General features: G+C 31.6%; 1 protein-coding gene across 3 annotated transcripts in view; it reads left to right on the forward strand.

The window, feature by feature from the left end:
* LOC105255031 (potassium voltage-gated channel protein Shaker) overlaps window positions 1-24247 on the forward strand; it is a 109218-nt gene that overhangs the window by 10941 nt on the left and 74030 nt on the right. The window contains exon 1 of one of the 3 annotated variants that reach the window (XM_011264080.3): window positions 18175-18663. The exons of 1 other annotated variant lie outside the window; for it this stretch is intronic. In XM_011264080.3, the coding sequence (XP_011262382.1) occupies window positions 18581-18663 (83 nt within the window). In that variant the 5' untranslated portion in view covers window positions 18175-18580. Of the gene's footprint in view, window positions 1-18174; window positions 18664-24247 lie in introns of those variants that run through there. One more of the 3 variants, XM_011264079.3, reaches the window with a different exon arrangement.

A 24247-nucleotide genomic window follows, 5' to 3' on the forward strand; every position in this document is an offset into this window, starting at 1 on the left:
TCTCATTTACGGAGAATGCTAATGAAATTCAGTGTGAGAGCTTAAGCTTTGTATGCGAACGATATTTTCACCGTTCTCAACCTTCATTAAACATTCCTAAATGTTTCCAATAAGTTGAGAGAGAGACCGGAAGTTTGGCTGTTCATAAAAGTGACTGTTGAAAGCAAGTAACTAACGAAGAAAATGAAACCTATGTTCTTGCAATCGCAGCTCAAAATCTTTATGTTAAATTGCACGTGAATATGGCATTAGTCAGAGCAGCGTACTCTGTATTTTTCATCTGCCATAAATTTTATACCTTCTTATGTCAATCTGCATCACAAGCTAAATAACACAAATTTCATACACGCACAAATCAAGTTGAATTAAGCTTAACGTTAGTTTCAAAACAACAATTTATTTTTTTACTTAATATTATATTTTGATGAAATAACATTTACAAACTGTGAATACGTTTGTAATTTTTATATAACATTCACTTTTGGTTGATAACAAATCCAGTGACATTTGTTATAACAAATTCGATACCAAAGATAATAATGCAAATTTATTATGTAAGATTATTAGCGATAAAATTATCGGCTCTTATTTCACAGAGGAAAATTTAAACGAAGGAATATATATATATGTACAGTACATTTATATTCGAGGAACATTATCTCCGTTGCTGCAAGATATTCTTTCAAATAAACGACAAAAAATAACGTGGTATTAGCATAATGGATGTCCAGCACATTTTTCACTAGTTATTAGAAATGATTTGCACGGAAAATTTTAAATCGCAGCCGTGTTAATTTTTATTGAAAATTAAAGTGATCAAGTAGGCGTAGAGAGCTAAAGACCAAAATCAATAATGTAGATTAGTTAATCAAAATATATATTAATAATTCATAATTACAAGCTCAAACAAACAGATATAATATATATATAGATATTAAAGATGTGCGCGGACGTTTCGACTTACTTTTAAGTCATCTTCAGCGCAAATTTTGTAACGAGGATAGAGCATTTTATAAAAAAGTTCGCAGAGAAAGAAAGCAGTAAAATTATACGCAGAAAGAATATAAACTAGTATTTTTATTGATTCATCCTGCATATAATAATCCTGCAAATAATAATTTCACATTTTTTATTGAAATATGAACCAATGTATGATGATATAAATTGTAAGTGTAAGTAAACACAAACGATTTTACCTGATATTAACTTATTTTTATGGACCTCTAATTATCATACAATCTTGATACCTGAGAGCTCCAGTTACTTTGCGATATTTTATATCTGTTTATTCGCGCGTCTTATCACGTATGTGAATATAATCACTTCTGTAGCGCAAACTCGCGTACAGATCGGCCTGTGGATAAGATGCATAGTTACCGATACCTTAAACACCTTCTGGTTTTTACTTATTATCGTGGACATAAAAAAAATATAACTGTTATCGTATTACTACGACCATTAATCGAGTATGTAGTATTATACTTGTATTGTTATAGCTATGTTTTTTTTTCTTTGTTGTGCACATTTTTCTTCTCCATGTAATATAATGTAATTTATATGGCACATTTTTCGAGCGACCACCCATAATTGTGACAACAGTGTCAAGAGCCATATCTTTTAGCCCATTTACATGTTTACGAAAGCTTGTCGCGTGACATTTCGCAGCAGCGGCTTCTGTCCGTCCCTTTCAGAGATGACATGATATTGTATAGTGCAATTTCCAGCGCGCTGAGACATAACTCATCCCGACTAGACGACGCTAGGGAAACGTAGATCGCGATTCGAAAGCGAACGCTGATCCACTTACCAACGTGAGAAGTACCTGTCGCGAATTCTCGTTACATCCGTCATCGAAGGTGAAAGAGTCACGACTCGGAGAGGCGCGACGAAGCTTTTCTGAATCTCTGACCGCACACCACCAGGTATCTTGTGTAACAGTATCTAAGCACCTGTTGCAACCCGCGTTCGGGAGAACGAGATTGCGCTTTCTGACTTAGCCATCTCCGGATGCATACGTTTTAGCGCGCGTATGTATCTTTATTTGCATATTATTTGACGCTAAATACGGATGTGCAAATCTCGCTTTGTAAACCGAGATACACATTCGCAAAAATGTACAACATTCGATTGAAAATGAGCGAGCGAGAATAAGCGTCGATAATTGCAATTTGCTTTTCTACGTGGATTTAATGTGATAAGCTTCAATGCGTGTGCGATACGCTCGATATATTTAAATGATGTGTCCTCGCATAATATTTCCCGGTATAATAGCGCGTGCGTGTAAGAATTTCTATAAATAGGCGCGATACATACCTATACATGCGCGAATGTGGCAGGGAATTTAAATCGCATACCATAATACTTCGATAATTGACACGGTGAGAGAAACAATATAGATTCTCGAGCATCGTCATTTAATCATAATCGATAAAGCGATTTCCCAAAGCGTTTTCTCTTGCAGAAAGTGTGTATCCATTGATTGAAAAGTACATTAAAAGAAATACATTAAAATACATCAAAAATACATTAAAAGAAACTGAAGAAATTTATTGTTTCAGATTGGAATTATTATTTATTAAATAAAATCGTTATATAATTGAAAGAAACTGAATGAAATTTCTTGTTTTTATGTTAGAATCATAATTTATTAAAATCATTAATACAATCATCACGGATGATAACAAATTCGTAAAAGATCGCGCTTGTAAATTTTTCGAAAAGGAGAAGAGCATGAGAAATAGCAAATAAATTCAATCGCGGTGAATTGATGACGTAAGGAGTGAAATATTGGAAGAGATAGACGGTGGACACGCATAGATTTGACTGCGGCCGTGATGACGTTAAGAATAACGAACGAGGCCGAGGGCAAGAGCGAGGCTGCGACCCGACACCGACTCGTAGCAGAGCTTTGTTACTATCATTATGCAGCGTACCTATACAGCATGTCCGGTATAGTGTCTGTACGTAGAATCTTTCTCTCTCTTTCTCTCTTTCTGCACGGTCGTTCGTGTTTCAGTGGTTCTCAAAAAATAATATGGTATCTGTTTATCTGATGCTAGTAATTGTGCGATTACTCGATTTCAAATCATTTCTATGTTGAATATAAATAAGGAAAAAAATGAGAATTAATTGTGAAATCACTTTCAAAAAATAAAAAAAAAAACAAAAAATGAATTTATGTTTTATGGGTTTACTTTAAATCAATTCTCTGTTAGTTTTTTTATTTAAAATGTAAGCGTTAATGATTAAATAAAATGAAATGATTAAATACGAAGATCATGTGAGACGATGCTATTAGCCAATTGGTCTTTTCCTCAATAAAAAGTTTAACATGGTATGTGTAATAATGAGACTTAGGGGGACAAGCGTTCGGGGTTGGATTCCTGGAGAACCCCTGATGCAGGGAGAGACCGGGCATAGCGCGCAGCAAACCTCTAACACTACCTTGCGCCGATTCACGGCAATGCGGTACTCCTATCTATGTTTAATAGACTGCATAGGCGGCGGTTGCTGCTGCGTGTCTTCCGTAAACTCTAGGAGCAGCAAAGTGGAAAAAGTGTTCGGTAGTTTGCCAGAATATACCAGATTACAAAATTACATTTGCAACATTTCGTTACGGAATCAATCCGAGCAAATGTATTTACTAGCGCGATTTTTTTTCGACGATGAAACATTGATATATTTGGTGGAAGAATTATTGAGAAATTGCATGAAAAAATTATGATGAGATACTCTTGTCTACTCGAAATTAAAATTAAAAAATCAGCTTTCACTTCATCCTTAATTCTCTCCAATCTTCAGATAATTAAAAGAACACCTGTAAAATTGTCGAGATCAAAAATTCTTTTGGGTTTCAAAAATAATTAAGATCTTTACATTTTTTTTATAGAAACTCTTTCATTACTCCACGTGTTTCATAAATCTGTGATTATATGGAGACTACTAAATTTTTCCATTCGTGGACTTCTCACGGATTCAATAACGAAACATTGTATTAAATGTGTATTTCTCGGATGGATCAATCACTTCTTGTTTTTGTTACAATATTTTCGCGCAATCTTTATTAGATATTTATGTATCACAAATTATTTACAATATTATTTATTTCAATTTTATTTTAGGGGGATTTTATTTTATTTATTTCAATTTTATTTTAGGGGGATTTTATTTTATTTATTTCAATTTTATTTTAGGAGGATTTTATTTTAAACAAAATAGTATATTTTTAAATTCGATTCTAATGATTTATTAGACTAGAGACTCTAAAGTAATGAATCCGTTATTGAGAGAATATAGATTAAAATATAATAATAATAATAACAACAACAATAATAATAATAATAATAATATATCTTTTATTATTTGTATTATTTGTATTATTACTTGTGTTAGAATCATTTCTGTCATATTTCAACGTCTCAATCATCTTTAACTGCGCTTTCGCTAAAACGCTTGGGACCAGTGCTATCGCTGCGTTTATTGCATTTCGACATATGTGCTCACGTGTATAGGAATCTATTTTTTCCCTGTCACGTGTTCTTTCTCGCTTTTTTTCTCGCTTGAGTTGTAACAATGTCATCGATATTTGCGCGAGTATTTTTCTGCTCGATCGGCCGTCCGAAACGTAGATTTATCCACATGGGATATTTCGCGAGAGGCTATAACTCTATCGATCTTTTTCCTGTCTACCTATGATATAAAACGGTATATCTTATTGCGAGTGCGGAACAAGCTGTCATATTGTATTCCATTAAGTTATTCGCTAAACGTAAATAGCAAATGTCCCACGTAATGGGCCTATATGTTTTCCACGTGTATACATACATATTAGATTTATGTATACGTACAATGTAAATCTGTTATTAGAAACATTCTATATGACTGTTTATTACTAGAAATATTTTATACGATTGTAATTCTTTTTTGTAAAACATTGTAATTTATATATATAAACTAAGAATTTGGAATTTTCAAGTATTTGAGACATTTTTCTGCTATTTTTAATTATCTTCTCTGCTCTTGGTCTTCTTTGTTCAAAATACGTAGAAAATACGTACATATTTTAAACATTAAGTTTTACAAGCCTTCTCGGCACAGGACGGCAATGCTTGGATAAATTTCTCGACTGTCTCTTCCATGTTCTCCTTGCATTCGTTTCTAATTTAAAGTTTCGTGGACTTTTATCTTCCGCACGTTCACATTGTCAGATTGTATATTATTTATGACGAATACAATAATTTTTTTTGAATTTAAAAGATCAAGGCAATATGATAATATATATTAATTCTTCTCTCGAAATTATATTTCCTGAACTTAGCTGTCTGAAAAAGGAAAATTTTCTAAATTATTTTATACAATTTTATATCCAAATTGAGCAAGTTAGAAGCAGGACATTATTGCTAAATGTATATTATTGCTAATGATATATTTATATAAATATTAAGAATTATTAATATTTCAACAAGTTGAAAAATTTCTCAATTTTTATTAAAGTGATGCGTTTTTCTTTTTAATAAAAAACTATTTTTATTTATTTTTCATATTTATATCGATGATTGAATGTAATATAAGATTTTTTATCGTTCATAAATGCATACAGTTAAAGTAAATAATATTCGAAAAATTGTTGTATATTTGAATTATTGATCCAATATATCACATTTCTAAAGCCGAACTTTAAATAGTTTGAATGCTAAGCATGCATATGATGGAGAAATATAATAGTAATATTATAATACACACACACAATATAATAGTAATATAATAATAGTAATATTATAATAGTAATAATAATATTAATAGTAATATTATAATAGTAATATTATAATATTAATATTTTAGGGAAAGCTAAATAATTTTATAATTTATTATAATTTTATCTATGTATTTTAATTTTGAAAATATAAGTGCAAAAAGTATTATTTTATACAAAAAGAAACTATAAGCAGAAATATTACTTCGAGAATGTCGATTTGTACTATCCAGTTTCAAGTTTTCACTAAAAAGAAATGTTCTATAAATGGAACAACTATTCTCTACAGTTTGCGAGTGTACATATAGGCGGTAGGGATATCTATCTTTTCCTGTAATAAAGAGGAAGGTTGAAGATATGTTTCAAGAATCGATAGTTGCCCTTTTCGATGGCCTTTTTGAGAAAATTGCCGAATTATGCTACTTCGAGAAATTTCAAAAAAAAAAGCCATGAAATGTCCCATCAATTGCTCTCAAAATTCATACATATGAAATCTTTTTCCGCAGAACAAATCTCGATGTGGGTTATTAAGTTAAGAGAGCGACTTTTCCAACTTGTTTGTAAATGAAAATTAAGGTTTAAAAACTGCAGTTGGATATCACACAATCTACTCTTAAATTAAATTTATAATTTTTCTTTGCGATACCGATACTTTTCGTAAATATTCCGTATGCCTATCTCGTCGAACGCATTAAAGTAGTCTAATCCGTACCGCGCGGTGCATTGCGTGACGCAACTGCTCGTGAAACAACAAATGGTATATGTACATACATAAGCGAACGTATATACGTATACAGCCACATGATAAATACGCATATAACAATGTGTGTGGCGTAGTAGAGTCTAGCGTACAGTGGACACTCAATAGCCTTTATATTCTTTCCCGCGGGAAGTAGGCTGTGCATAAAGCGGTGTCGTGGCAAACTAATATTGACGCATCGTCACGGATCGTATAGCATAATCTACCTTGGTTTCAGCGGCCTGAGAATTCCAGCGTGCATAATCAAAGCTATTGTTTTCCTGTTAATAGTAGCGAAAAAGATGGAGAATAGTGAACGTTCAAGATTCTTTAAAGAAAATTGTTTAAATAAATAATTGATGATGACTAATTATGACAAAATAATTATAAGTAAAATAAATAAAATAACAAAATAAAATAATTATAAGATGAATAAATGTAGTTATGATATCTGGTAAAATGTGTTATCATCTGAAAGAAATCTTTTAAAATATAAAATATATAAAATTAATAATAAAGTGACCAAATAAATAATTATAGAAATTATAGCGACTCGGAATCGTACTAGTTTAACGAAACGTTAGATATTCTTTAAACGTGCATTCTTTTTGTCCTCTCTTGGCTCTTGAAAGTACTTGAAAGGGTTATCTACGAGGCATCCTTGTGGCATGAGAAACTAAGGCTTTCGATTAACCTACCCTCGCAGACCCCGGAACGGAAATCTCCGCTGACATTTCCGAATGCGGTCACTTAAGTTTCTCGGTCGCGAGACTTAAGAGGTCGGGAAGGAACTGGGCGAGGTTAATCCAATTACCCCTCTCGCCCATTCTTTGGTTCTCCACCCTCGCGGGTATCAGGAAGCAGCTTGCCAAATCGGTCGACTCTGAAGAGACGCGAGTTATAACGTGCCACGTGTTGATACTCTCGCGTGTAATGTTATACGTTGGCGATTACTCATCAGAATCAGGGAAAATAAAAGTCGCATAACGTTAATTGTCTGCTATATAAGTCGTCTAATTAATACTGAGTTCGAAGTAGAAATGGAGATGTGAAGTCGTTATTCTTTCCGCTGGAGAGTACAATAGAAACGATTTTTTGTAATGCTTGAAATAATAAGTATACGTTTAAATTTTCAAGAAAGAGAGAAGAACGGCAACAACACGGTATAGTTTGTAAGCTAAAAAGAATGGACCTGATATAACAGCAATCTTGCAATCTTCATCCATCACCTCACATTTGTAATTAAAGTTAGAAGTTGAAAGACGAGCGGATATATTTTTTATGCTGTAATAAATTCTTGACAATTTAACTAGGTGTAGGTTGTTGTTATAAAATTTTCGGTGCAATTAAGGATGTCACTAAGAAAAAACTAGGTATGGAGAAAAAAGAAAAGAAACAACGAGACGAGAACGTATTAATCGTTTTCTGAAGAATTAATTACCTTTCTTATTTATAGGATACTTTTTATATAGGAAATATCTTACAGATTTTTTATTTGTTCGTAGTAGTCCTTTTTTAGCGAAAATTTGATGAGCGAGCTTTTATATTTTGTTTTAAGTTCAAATATATTGGAGAATTATGATAATGAGAATTATTATTATATTTTGATATTAATAATATAAATAGATTTTATATATTTATGATACATATTTTAGCTATTGAAATACATTCACTTCAGCCACATTAATATTTATAATGCATTTTTTAATTATTAAACAAAGGAATCGAATATTTAACGAGGTATATAACAAGATTTATTAAAGACACGGAAGCATAAATGTTTTATTAGTTCCTCTGTTTGTCTCAAAATAGTAATTGTCACCGGGTCTGTGCGCTTTATTATATGGGCGCTCGTTAACCTTTCCGCCGGATAACCGTTGAAATGACTAAAAACATCGGTTTATGTCTGTTGAAATTTTTATCTTTTCCATTGGATTTGCGAGCTCCACATTCTACAAAGTGTTCAAAATTGAGGCATTACAGTAATATTTTGGAACTAATCGATCCATATAAAATATTGAAACATATATGCACGCGCGTCACATATATATGAGTGAGGCTCAGATGCCAAATGGCACGAGAAAAATAGAAATTTGATAAATAAAGACTTTTGTATTTTCGCTCTACTATAAGTATATATAAAAATAATTTAACTATACAATCAGATTAACATTGAAAACAGATGAATTCAATGTAATTATACTGATTGATGATAAATCACATTATCTGTATCTCAAATCAGCTAAACTTGAAATCAAGTTTAAGTGGACTTATATCACTTGGGATCGTATATATAATATGTGTGTGTGTGTGTGTGTGTGTGTGTGTGTGTGTGTGTGTGTGTGTATGTATATATGTATCTCAAATATTTATTTATAATTATTTATAAAAGTCTTTATTTATTCAAATTTATATTTTATACATATTTTATATGTATTCATTTTTATATATATTCTATGGCATAATTCCAAGTGAAGACGCTTCCGAGATTTACTTCCAAAGATTATTTTTAATGTTTTAATAAAAATTATATTAATAAATATTAAATGATTTTTTTATGTATATTAATTTTTCTAGTCATTTATATAAAAATATTAAGATAGTATTATGAAAAATATAAATAATTTATTATTGATTACGAACTATATTCATAATTTTTTGACATATGTGATAAATTGACATTTTGATATATTGTGATATAAAATGTGAAATACCATGTAAAGTACTCACTGAAACATTTTGCAACATTTTCACTAAAATATTTGTTACAGGATAATAAATGACGAATTGATGATTTTATCTTTGTACAAATATAACATTGCACAGGATAATAACATATCTTTTTTTAAAGACAACTATATATATATTTTTCATAATTCAAAAGTATAATTGAAAAGTAAACACAAAATATTAAATATGTAATACAATTATACGTATATATATATATATATATATATATATATATATATATATATGATGTATATGTAGAAACAATAATAAATTATTTGCTTTTAGTGGAAATGAGAATTAGCTTCGCTGCATACTTTGCTATATGTACATGTTATTGTAGCTTATAACGTATAAAATAAAATGTATAAAAACAAGTTTAGCAAATATATTTAATTATAGTAGAATATATTTAATAATACTCTACATTTGTGTGTGTTCATTAAAATACATAAAAAATACTATTACATATAAATTAGTACATATTATTACAAATATATTTCGAACGATTTCTTGCATACATAATGAAGTTCATTAACATTGAATATGATGTGAAAAGAAAAAAGGAGAAAGTGAAAGAGAGAAAGAGAAAAGAAGGAAACGAGGGAAAGAAATAAGAATACGGGAGAAGATAGTTGTGAATATCTTCTTGTTAGAATAGATACAGGATCTTCACACATAGCGGACACAATTTGCCGCAGTGAAAAAGTTTGGCCACTTGATGGATGAATAGAAAGTTCGTGAAAAGTTGGGGAAGGGATGAACGACGACGCGACGCGAGAAAATAAAGTTAGTTAAAATGAAAAAATCGTTTTGCGGTTTGAATCATTGCCATTTTGTAGGTATAAATTGATCGAATTTGGCAATTTTTCTTGCCTCTTGGAATTGGCACCGTTTCAATATACATGATTAATTCTCTATTGTATTCAATGTTACATGCGCGTTCTGGCTTCAATCGAAAGTTGGCATTCACTGCACTTTTTACTACTATTTAAATAAATTAAAGAAGTTTAAATAAAAATTAATATTATTCAAGAAGTATAAATGTACGTTCATGTAATATATAAAATACGTATAGAGAAAATTAATAATAATCACTCAATTAATGTAATTCATAAAAATTAATGACATTCAAGAAGATTAAGTAACATATACATGTATATATGTGTGTTTGTATAATAATATATAAAATAAATAGAAAAAATTTTACAATACAAATTACATAAAAAGTACAATATCTCTTTTACAATATTTATCATAAAACTGGAATATAACGAGAGATATTAAAATATTTATTATACTAAAAATTGCAAATTTAGATTATGCATTAAAATAATCGAATAATTATAATAATTTTTGTAAAATATAATATTATTAAGTATATGATATTATTATAATATATTATTGAGTAAAAATATATTGTGATACTTCTCTTATATATTAATGTGTTTTATACAAATTGTATTACAATTCTTACTATAATATATATTTATTCCATGTATAGAATAATATTATTAATAGAATAGAGAGTATCACAATATTTTAACATTGAAATATTTAAAATATTTTAAAATATTTTACATTTAAAATATTTTAACATTAATGGGTCATTAAAATTTCTGAAAAGATAAATATAAAATAGGAATAAGTGAAGCATGTAAAGAGAATTTATCTGGTCGAGTTAATAAGATTGCTTATATCAGATTGCTATTAATTAACTCAGATTTTTAATCGAGTTCGGTGATCGTTTCCATTGCTAATCACTTAACGTATTTAATGAATTGCCGAATCAGAGCGATAGATTTTAATGACGATTCTAACACGAAGTGTACTTGCAAAATGCTTGTCTGTATTTCTACTAGACGTTTCCACTGAAATTTATTGTAATTCCGGCAAATTGACTGTAATTATTAAAATTGTGAAAGTTCTGATAAATGAAAGAACCATTAGCTTAACGCAAAGGAAGGCAATAAATGAAATAAAGAAAAGAGCGTAGAAGATATCTTTAGAAATATTCTTGGATATTATAATAAAGAAAGAGAACTTTCAAAGAAATATAATAATATAATATATTTAGGTATATGTTATGTATCATTTTAAATATTATATATATATATATATATATATATATATATAATATTTAAAATGATATTATTTGAAATGAATACGATTATAAGTAGATTTCTCGAAATTTTGAGATTTCTTCAAGCGGAAAGTTTGCGAGGTTTCCGCAGGCTGGTCGATATGTGATCGCGTGTACAAAATTTCCGACGGAGATCGAGCTCGAATGATCGACACGGCATGCTTGCAATCAACGTGTCGTGATGATTTGCATGATACACGACATGATGCGATGATAACACTTCGATCTTTAAAAAAAATGTATTTTCCCATCATATTACACATTTTTTGCCATATCATCATACACAAACCAATCATATTACACAAACTTAAAAGTAATATTAAGCTATTCTTTCGAAGAATCAGTTGTTATAATTATAATAAATTCAGATATCAAAATAGATTTATTAAAAATTTAAGAGATTTCGGATTTGTTTACGTAATCATCGATTTATCGTAGAAATACAATTTGTAAAGATAAATTATAGAGATGATTCATTAGAAGAGTTAGTGAGTCGCGCTTTGATTGTTACTGTAACTTTGTAGCGCCACTTGGGTATTATCATCTTATTGTCTCCATCATCGTCGACGTCGTCTTCGCTATCATCGTCACAAGTAGTCCCCGAGGGAAGTTCGCTTCTGTTAACTCGATTTCGTCGTGCATGCCGCATGCGATGTACAGCTGCGTCGGGTCTACTAATGGATAGCTATGGTCTGAGATCTCTCCGCAATTTTCAAACAAATCGAATATAGATGAATCAGATACACTCTTTCGAGAGCAATATCAATAGCGTTCTTAAAGCGTAGTAATATCAATGTTAGTTTCAGTAAACTAGATAGATATCGATCTGTTGAACGACTGAATGACAGTCAATACATAGCACAATCTCTCTCTCTCTCTCTCTCTCTCTCTCTCTCTCTCTCTCTCTCTCTCTCTCTGTTATCAAAAGAGCATATTTACTTTTAACGATATTTATCCTGAAAATTGAGACAAGTTTTTTTGAAAACAAATCTCTCATATTTCACTTTTCATCTCACATTTTATATTTTGCGCCAACTATCAGATCCACATTTACCCACCCACGATTAATTAATTCGTTGGCGTTATTATTTGCGCGATACTATGAAATATTTTATTCTTTTATACACGAGAAAGCTCGGCGAGTATTCGGATATCAAAGAGATTACGTTCATTCATGATTTTACGATAAGGATGTGTGTGCCAGTGAGGTTCCATGGGCGCGCGCGCACACTTACATGCTATAAAGCTGACACGCATATGCGTGCAGTGGCTCATCGCGAGAGGGTGTAAAGGTTATTGCTCGCGAGTCGCTGCGTGGATGCAGGGTCGATCGCCTTTTGACATCGTAGATATTTTGACATCGTAAATATAAATTTTTCATTGTATTAAGATGTTTCTTTGAAAGCTTCAAAGGATATACCAGATGATCGATTACGAAAATCAATAAAAATTATTTGCCACATAAGAAATGAGAAAATCAGTTTAAACTTATGAATTATTCACAAGTTGTGTTATACATTACTATGAAAAATAGAAAAATATCGATTAAAAATAAAACTAAATTTTATCAAAATTTTTTTTACTGTTATTAATTACGCCGAAAATTAAATGTAACATTGGAAAATTTTTGGCGTTCTGGATAAACATCGAAATTTTCTGTTCCTCAATAGCACCATTGATCGCAAGGGTGCACGTGTTGCACCCTTGCTGTGAGACATGGGTGGAGCCATCTACGCGTTTCTGCGCGAAACAAACAGTTCTTTATACTTGATATGTTTGATAAATTATTTATTTTTCGTCAATCTGCGTTATCTATATCTACTGATATATATTTATATTTATAATATATTACTAATATTATACATACAGATACTTTACAAATAAATGGAAAGAGTTTTAATTTGAATTACGTAGGGTTTATACTTTTTGAGAATCGCGAAAAGAAATTTCGTTTCGAATATCGTTAGCTGCAAGATAGTCGAATATATCCGAAAGTCAATTGCAAGGCTCATCGCAACGATGATGAATTTATGGAACGCGTGCTATGACAACAAAACTGATAATTAATCATGCTATTTTAGCGTATTATTATACATCATCGATTTAGTCGAAAATTAAATTGTCGTTTGCAGTGAATAGAGAAGATGAGATGAAAAATAGCGTCGCCCTTTACAATCATCTCACAACGACTCCCAACCCTTTCTCTTTTGAATTCTCGTTAAGCACCGGCATTCGCAGAAGTTTCCAAACGAGAAGGATCATCGATCTTTCCCGGTTTGCACGCTATTATCCGAACTTGCGAACTTTGCGGTCGTAATTTCGTGGGATAGCGTCTCGGATGCCTCGATCTATAGGACGATAATAATTCATTTTGCCCACTTTTTCTTTCACGATCTTCTTGCGAGGTATTCGCTAATTTTGCGCGCATATTAAAACGATGAAACTAACGAAGTATCTGTCAAATTAACCGATCAGGACTTCCTGCAAAAATCTCCAGTTTTAGCTTTCTAATAATTTATTACAAAAAATGATAGCATTGAAGAAAGAGATTAAACCTTATAATCATTTAAACATGAATTAAAGACGAATGAAAATTACGTCTTTTTTGAATGATGCTAAATAAACATTTATAATTTATAAGTCTTTGAATGTAAATGTTTTTTATTTATTTTTGTTTTCACTACTGAAAATTTACTTTCATATATGTTTGAAAAACAAGATAATTATTACAAAATAAGGTTAATTTTTAACATAATTATATTTTTGCAGATGTGATGTGTGTCATATTTCAAATTCAACCAATTTAATTATTTTGATTTTACTGCGTGTCTCGTGACGATGGGGTTGAATTACCAATGTTGGATGTGCTTTAGATTCGCTTTGTTGCAACGGCCAACAGATGGCTGGTCGCAATAGCTCGTTGGCAATATGCACGTGCATCTGCACGCCCTTCGTGGACTCCCACTCTTCGTCCACCAACCCCCGAATCCCATCAGTGGCGTCGGTGACGTCAAGACGCATTGCGACATATCGCGCTACCCCGCTTCGCATCCCCTTTCGGTTCTATTCACATTGAAGGCGCGCTTTTTCGCTCGCACTTGAACCTGCTCTTGCACTCACTTGAGAGATCATGCAATGAATGATCATGATTATATATATATTATCATCTTAGCAACAGCTTTAATTCATTCTTTAATTTTTACTACATCACTCTTTATTGATAAAAAATATTGGCTTTGTTTATTGAAAAATACTAATGAAGGATATAATATATATACATATGCATATATAATAAGCAAAAATATTTTTAAAATTTTGAAGATTTCAGGGCTATCGATTTTTTTAAAATATAATTTTATATTTTTATATTTCGCGTTATAATAATTGAGGTAAAAATTAATTCAATAATCTGTGATAATATGATCTTTATGTGATTTTGAAATCCTCACAGAACCTCTTTATTATTTTCTGACTAATGTTAACACATGCAATTTTAGTTTGTTTTTGATAATAAGTAATAAATTGTATTGTTTAATGAAACAGAAAAATTGATATGATTTTAATTATAGTGAAGAAGTATAAGAAACTTTGTGCAAGCAATTGTATCCTGAGTCCTGAGAGAAATTATTCTTCTTGACAAACTTCCAATCAAATTGTTTAATTTTTCGAAACAGATAGTGTTTATTCGGTCAAAAAAGAGCGAGCGAAGCCTGCTATTGAAGAACAATCAGAAATTGCTGTATTGACTGTGGTAACGAATAATAATCATCATACAAGTTGCCGATAAATTGAATATTATTCTGGCATTTCTAAACCTAATGTGTGAAGAATATTTAAATATTATAAATATCAACCGTTATATATTTCAATGTATTAGATATTTCACGTCTTACTTTTTTTGAGCATTGCACGAAATATAAAAAAAACGAACATTTTTTTTATGTTCTATTTATGAATGAAGTTATTTTTGCTAACTAGACATCTCAATACACATAATTTTATTGGATTCTTGACAATTTTAAATGACTTTGACAAATTTGTTCATTAGCATCCGTAAAACATAAATATATGATTTGGTTAAGTTAGGATTTGGTATTCGTAATCATCGCATTATTGAATCATATTTTATTGATGGCATTTTGAGGGCAAAAGTATGCAAAATTTTTAGTTTCTATCTGAGTTATTCAAACTATTAGAGAAATTAATCTTAATTCAAAAAAGCCAGATATGATATCAACATGAAGAATATCTAGTTTATGATATATTTATAGTGAAATATTAAATATAAAAAATATCTATAATATTGGATCGGATGCGGCGCAAATATTCAATTGCGAATTCCTTGTTCGCCTCAACTAACGTCACTGAAATTTTTTCTGTGTGAGCAACTATTAAAAGCAATTTTTATATTAATAATATGTTAGAAACATTAAAAATATGAAAGAACGAAATTAGATTTGATACGCTAACATTAATCAGAAAATTGTAAAGGAGGCTCGTTCATTCATCGTCTGTATCATCCAAAACAAGTAAGATAAGTGTTCAAGTAAATTGGGACACTTTGTATATATTTAATATATTATATAAAATTTTGATTATTTCCTATCACAATAAAAAGTATAAAAATCAACATATGACAAAATATAAATATATATAAAATATTAGGTGTATAAATTTTTTGAAACTAACATACTTTTATTTCTTTGTTACAGGTAAGTGAAGCTACTAAATTTTATTCGTACGTCAAAACGAGGGTGAGTCGTATATTTCTTTAGCTTTAATATATAGATAATGTAAATTTCTCGCATAATTCTTATATAATTTTACCAACGGTTTGCGAAGAAATTTTTTTGTCAATCAACGATATTTGATGATTAATTTGTTGTACATAAAAAAATCATAATTTGACAAAGAAGGATCGTTTATAAAGATTTATAAAATCGAGCGTTTGAATTTTGATCTGGAAGGGATTTGCATTTTTGATCTGGAAGGGATCGCATTTTTCGGATAAAATATGATAGAAAGTTTCGGTAGGATGCATAGGGGATACAAGCTTTTGCACTACGATCGATCGCGCCAACTGCATTTGGCTAACGTCATCGTCGCGCACACGTGACCAAATTCTGAGTTTCCTGCTCCTAGTGGAAATTGCGGCGGCAATTTCATACTTACGCGTGCGTACGCCGCTCATGCTTCTCGTTGCAGTCTGCATTGCGCCAGTGCGTAAAGTGGACGACCGATCTCGATTATAACGATACAACATCTCTATTGACTTTCGATATTGAATCTTTTTTCATTCAATTCTTATGAATTGAGCGAATTGATTATTTAATCTTGCTAAATTTATGATTCAATAAAAAAGTCATGCAAATTAATTTTCGCACGATTAATTTTCCAACTTTTTACACTACAAAGAAGCAAGATATAAAATAATTTGCGCGCGAATTTATTTAGTATATTTTATTACTTATGAATGTGTATGTGTGGGATATGAAATTTTAGCAGCCATATTGTGGAAAGGCATGCTCTACGCAATATTTTATAGATGTTCGCGAAAGTCGCAAATATAGATACATGAATTTTATGACATGGCGTCGTAAGAAGTCGAGATATTTATAGCGAAAAGATGATGTCGCACGAATACTTTCTTAACCTACTGCAATTCCTGGCGAACAGCCCTGACGTTGTGTGTTTAGCCGTTCCCAGACGAGACATTACCTTCGTTTCCAAAATACACTAACTGTCATTCCGCCCACCATAACATATTCTAAGGAACTATATATACTGACTCACGAATATTTGTCACGAATATTTGATTTCTATGAGCAATCGGACAATTAGGTTATTCTAACTAATTTCACTGAATAATTGATTATATTTAAAGTGTTTTCGAACACTTTGTGGATCGAATTGAAGTATTTTCTTGTAGAATATATTGGATATTATAAATGAGAAAATTAAGGTAAATTTAATAACGCAATTAATCCCCCAATCAAGGCATCGTATGTACATAATTTTACTCATAAAATTGATAATTTAATGAAAGCTGCGGTATCACAGCGAAAACTATGCGATATTTTCGCAAAAAAGACTATTAAGACTAATATTCCTAGAGTGGCCAATAACTAAGCATTCCAGTTTAAGCTCGTTGTAATATCGAGTTTCCAGTATCCCGTTCTTCGAAATAGATCACTCTGCAGTAAATCAAATTAATTAAATCTCATCGTGATCTGGTGTGCGAAGATGTTACGGTGGATTCCTGTAATTTGAAATATCCCGTTTGGCAGCATAGTCCAGTGTCACTCGAGGTAAATTAAGGGCAGAGGATATAGATAGAAATAGACATATGTGTAGGTGGAGGAAACGAGAACAAGATATGAATGGCAAATTGCGAATTTTGAGTAAGTTAAGTAAAAATCTGAATCGCAAATAATTGATCGATCATTTTAGAAAAGGATATAGTTGATATTATGTATATATATATATATATATATATATATATATATATAAAATGTATAATCTTTCTCTTTACGTCATTTGGACTTTATGTTTTATAATTGAAGTATCGTTCTGCGCATTTTAACCGGATGTGGAACAATTTTTACACTAAATTAATAAAATTTTTTACTCGTTAAATAATTAATTCTCATTCTATTCATTATCAGCTATCGATAGGCACATTGAGTTTTAACTCCGGCGAGTCGGCGATTCGGAAACGTACTAAGGCTCACGGTATATTTTTAACATCGGGATGCGTCTGTGAAAGTGTCTCCACTAGTAGACTGCTTTTTGGAGAGCATAATCGCGTTTAGTATTGTCGCTCGATGGCGAAGACTCGATCTACATATGTGACGAGGCGATCGATTAAAATTCGTTCTATGCGAAAGAAATCGGTCGACATTGCCGATGTGATCCGAATTATCGATATATTTAGATGCGAATAAGTTTGTGAAACCTACATTATGATTTGTGAGAATTTAACAGCTGCTGTGCGTGTGCGGAAGTTTCAATTTTCGATCAATCAATGTAATTTATTGGCGCTTCGATCCGTGTAATATCTTCCGATTGTAATGATTCTTTTCGATTTACATATGTTGTTTGAGGTGGCTGATGATGAAGATGTCGTGTGCTTAAAGGTCGTGACAGTTCACGCCAACATTTGGTGATTATAAAGATTTCGTATAATCCTCCAGAGGGTTAATGATTAGAGATCCATACGATGCACGCCGGTATCAGAGGCACGTTTCTCGGGATGAGGATGTTTCCGCGTCGGAAACGGAAATCGCCCGAGCATGGGGGAAGGTAATGATTGTCTGACGCGAATACTAATTATCCGTTCGAATTGTGGAACATAATCTCAAGTTGTCGCTTCCATACTATCGACAAATTAGACCGTATTCTGTGGAATAGAACTTGCTTGACAAATGAATATTGTTCGCTGATTTTTATATGCGCGAAACATAATTTGATATTATAGGAGACAATTTGATTTTGCATTCAATAATAAAAATATCATAGATTTTATGTTTGCGTGCATTCTTCATCTAAATTGAAAATATGAAATTTTGTATGGAAGAATTGATTGAAAAACATGTTATTATGGAATTAATTGGCGAGTAGGGGTGAAATAAAAAATAAAACATGTTAAAATGAATAGTTCGCGAAAAGTGTACGTGACATTTTATATTGTTCGATAAACTAAGGAAGGAAATTCCTTTCCTTGCGAAGAGATTGAAAATTTAATCTATCGTTGAAAACATCGATTAACCTTTTTTCAATTTAATTCAATGCAGTAAATATTGAATATACATCAAGCTAGTAGCATAAGTTAGGCTGCATTATAATCGAACGTCCGATAAACTCGTTTCTAGCAAACTCGTGCCATCTGACGCAAGCTCGTGGAAGTCGATGAGCAAGCAATTTTTGTCTCTGGAGTGTTTCGAGAATATAGTATCGAAATATTGAAATTTTTTTATATATTTTTCATATTGATGCTGATGCATTTTTGGGAATAAGAGATTCGAATAGCGGTGAATAGAATGCGATACATTTACAGATGATGTGCGAATAATAGACTCGAGTAGAGCGAGTAGAACTGATGTATTTATCATCTATGAATTACAGAGTAGAACTGATATATTTATCATCTATGAATTACACGATATTATATATTTTGAACACACGCAAAGATATTGATTTCTTTTTAAATTGATATAGCTTTTGTTTTTTTCATTCGCTTCCATGTTGCATGCAAAGGACACTTCTTTATGGATATCCTTGAACGACAATTTGAAAAAATTAAGTACGATCTCTTATTTCTGAGAATTTATTTTGCCGGCAGTTTCTATTGACATTATTCTATTGACGTTTCTATTTCAACATCATGCGAATCGTGTCAAATTAAAGAGGTTTTATTCATAGATGAAGGTATTTGTGCACGTTAGACATCACGTCAAAATAGATGAGCAAATATATTTAGATAGGTCATCGCGTAAATTCATTCACCGCAATTTTCGCCGAGTCGATTTAGTAATAATTCAGCAAACTACTTTAAGGATCAAATTTGTGTATTCCACTCGACTCTTTAAGTAGTAGACTCTTAAGTATTTTTTCGTTAATAAGCTTAATTACATGGATACAGAATAGAAAAAAATTCCTGTGTAAATTAATATTTTTAAATTGGTAAAGAATAATAGAGAAATAATATAGAATAAATAAATTTAATAATTATATTTTTGATAAAGAAATATATATATATAAATGATAGTAAGAGATTTTGTACAATAAGTTTGATAAGTTTTGTTATTTCCTCGATTCCAAGAATACGTCAGTATTATTGACTGTATAGGCACTCTATATTTTTTTTAGTTAATCCTTAACTGCTCTTCGTAATCGATCAGTAATATCGCATGTATATTGAACGGGAACTGTAACAAAAGCTACCTTGAGAAAGGGGGGCAATTGAACCCAACAATATTGACCGAGGTCGTAGATTGCCTGCAGGTAATCGAGATGCTTTTTCCCGCTCTTGTCCACTTTTTCTTTCAACGTGCGTTTATTCATTTATATCGTATGCTTTCGATTTATATATATCTTTATTTAAAATATCTGTAATTTTTATATCTATAATTATGTTGAATTAGAAAACGATTAAAATAGAGAAAATGAAAAAAAAAGGAAATTGAGATTGTTGGGAAACTGAGCTTTTATTGACGAAAGCAGTATTCAATCTCTCTCATATATGTCACATCAATTTTTTTGAATTATTATATATAGACTTCATGATGTTCTATATATTGAGAAAAAAAGTTCTCATCATAAATTATAATTATTTTTAGCGGCAACTATATTTAAAGTCATCATTACTATAAGATTATTATTAGAGCAACATTATAGTAAAGTAATAATTATAAAAAAAGGAATCTCAATTATAATTTTTTTGCTATACAAGTACAGTTTAATATTTTTTCTCGGTGTATAAATTTGATGTCGGCATCAATACATCTCATGTGCGTCACCTGCGTCACTGTCGATGCATATCGTGCATATCCGACGACCGTAGTGGAATACTAGGGCAGGATGGATCTAGGGTCGCCGACTCTCGGTCGCGAAGCGTGCGAGTCGCGGCGTACCGCGGAGTGCTGTCCTATAAACGGTCAACCCTCCAAGAGGTTCCGAAGCTCTTACACCTGCAATGGGTCGTAATGCGCCGATCAGTCGAGCACTTTTTCTTTCCTTTCTCTCTTCCCCTTGAATCGATATTTAAACCTACTGGCGAGCAATCATTGTAGACAGTAATTATAATAATTATTGTGGATTCAAAACATCGTAACTTCTTCTTTGCCGATTTTATTATACAAAGCACTTGAAAAATGCGGTGATCTAGAGACGTTGAGAATTAATGAAAACTGAAAGGACAGTATCAATGTAATAATAAAATTATATTCTCTAATATAAAAAAAGAATTGCAAAAATATCTTCCTCTTCCTCCCTGTTCCTTCTTTCCTTCTTCTCTCTTTCTCTCTCAAGGACTCTGAGATGCATTGGATCAATGAAAACAATGTAAAAATAAGATTATTTTATTCATTAAGTATATTTTATTTAATATAGTAGAAAAGCTTTGATTTTTTCTGGGAATTTTTCTATCGATTTTGTGTTGATCCGACTCGATTATTATTTGGCTTATCGAACTGCCATAAATCGAAGGCCATTATCTCATCGGTGGTACCGGCGCGTTCCACTTCCTAAAGCCGAACCTACGTCGGCGTTGACGAGAGTCATTTATGATACGACACGACACTGGCACGCCACGGATATACACGCGAGATCGCGGTAGCGAGTCAGAAAGAAAGGAAGCGAACGCGGCCGACCGGCTGACCAACCACGGATACGCCTTCGGGTGGTTGCCATAAGTCGTGCAGGTCATGCACGACGGGTCAGGAGAGAGAAGTCAGTTATACCGACGCCGTGCTACCATTCGCGTCAGTGATTGGTCGAGTCTGCGGAAACTCTGTTTCGAGAATACCGAAACCCGATTGCTCATCAAGTAAATATAACGTGCGCGTAAAACTGACCTAGACGAAGGGCCGGAAACTCGCGGGAAAGCTCCGCGGATAGTGCATACGTATCATCTTCGGATAGCTTTTTCCGTCACGTGACGACGGGTGGGTAGATAAAATGATCGGTGTAAGAGTTATAAGTTGTCCGATCTTTGGTATGAATGGTCGATTTGATTGTTCGATGCTAGGGTTCGATAGGATAATTGTCCTTAGAGCGAATAATATAGAAGAAAGTGAAGAAAACTAAAATATATGAGAGAGTAAAAAAAGAACAAATCAATTTTTTTAGGAAATTATACGAAGAGGATTATCGTATGAATAGTCGGTTAGAAGTTGATTATTTTTAAACGAGAAAACGTATAAGCGACAAAATAGGATATATATATGGCGAAATTTACTTTTTTTCGTGAAAGAATTCATTTCTCACTTCATTGAACAGCTAATAGTACTCCAAAGCTTTTAAGAGCCTCTCCTGATTGATTATTTGCTTCTGTTTGAAGTTGAGGTAATCTGGCTTGTCGGAATACACCAAAGAGTCCTTGTGGAGCTCATCTCTTTTATGCCTTTGAGTACACTCTAGAAAGTATTTTCTTCTTTCATCGATCACTTATATCCTGAATAGGAATAGGGAGTTGTTAATTTTCAAACAAATCACAAACAACCCGCAAGAAATTTAGTGATGCAAAATCGCAAAGTTAACGATATCGAATCGTCCTAGTTGTGTAAAAGTTAGTGAGTATTATCTTTTTAAAGTTTATGACCGAACGAAGGTTGAGTCGCGAGTTCCACTTACAGAGTAAGTCAACGCGACTTTATAGTACTGGGAATTATACTTATATTTTTTAAGAGCAATAGAAAAACTTTTGTTTAAGAGTGTCTATTTTTGCAAATCACACACACACACACATCTTGCATTGCATATATATTTTGTAATCTATTTGTTTAAAAATGTCAGTTTATAAATGTAATTATAAATTTAATTATGTTGGTTAAAATTTAGTAAATTTTACAATACATATTTTATATATATTTCAGCTATATTAATAATTATAATTAGTCTTATAAGTTGCCATTTTAATTATATATAGATTATTATACTCGAATATTTTTTATCATCATCTGATTATTTATCTGGTCAGTTGTTAATTATCTTTCAAAATCACCAAGATTTTATACATTTTCAAAGAGTCTTATATTAACTTATTTTAGTTATATCTTATTTTAAATCACAATCATTTAGAATTATTATATTATTGAATTATTACGGTGTATTTTTTTATCAACTAAAAGAATTAAAGTATATAATATTGTTACGGTTTTCCTTCCAAGCAATTTTGTTTTATTCTTGAAATTTTTGTGCGAAACGACAACGCATGATTACATAGAATGTGTCGCGTTCGAATCGAGGTTAGCGTGCCAAGTGAGCTTCGTTTTCTGATATTGACCAGGTAGGTAGTCATGGCGTCTTACGGCGCTTTGTTGTACCGCCATCTTGCAATTGTCGGCCGAAACATGCCAGCGATTCTCTTTCTCGCAATAAATCAAAGAAACTTAAATGAAAAAAAAAATGTGATCCTTTGTTTCATAATTTTCATCATATTGCTGGAAGGAACGTATATATCTGTGTAAATACCGATAGGTTTTCATGTGTAGCGAAATGGAGAGATTTGAAAGATATAATGATCCTTTAACGGGAAAGTTCAATGGCAAACACAAAGGTCTAGTGCAATTCTGTAGATTAATCGCGTTTATCTTCTGCGTAATCGAATGCAGTGATTGCGGGTGAACTTGGACCGAATAAATTGGCTGACTGCCAACCTTGATTAGCAAACTCCAACCACGTGTTTTACTCGCATCGTCACTTGTCAACGGTTGTTCCATGCTTGTTAGAAGCTTTTTCTTTCATTTTTGCAGAATTCGTTTTATACAATTGAGCATTCCACTTCATGTCTTTATATACAAATTCGATTAGCGTTGTGCTGCCACCCAGCGACTTGCGCTTGGACTAGAATATTTTGGGGTTGATAGCATGAATAATAATAAATCATTATTAATTGGCTATTATAATAAACAATTATTTGATACATTATCTTTTATTTTAGTAATATGTTCGCTTTTATTTATCAGCTTCTTTTTATTCTATAAGAGAGGAAAAGGAAGAACGTTTAACATTTTTTTCACATATTATTTATAAGATTGTTTTAACAAGGTTTGAAGATATCGATCAGACGTTCAAAATTATTTCCTCTGATGTCAAAGAAAAACTTTTGCATAATTTAATCCCAATGTCTCTCTTATTGGAACAGGAAAATATAAATAGAAGATTG

The sequence above is a fragment of the Camponotus floridanus genome, unplaced genomic scaffold, assembly GCF_003227725.1.
Source record: "Camponotus floridanus strain SB8 unplaced genomic scaffold, Cflo_v7.5 scaffold2, whole genome shotgun sequence".
Taxonomy (NCBI): domain Eukaryota; kingdom Metazoa; phylum Arthropoda; class Insecta; order Hymenoptera; family Formicidae; genus Camponotus; species Camponotus floridanus.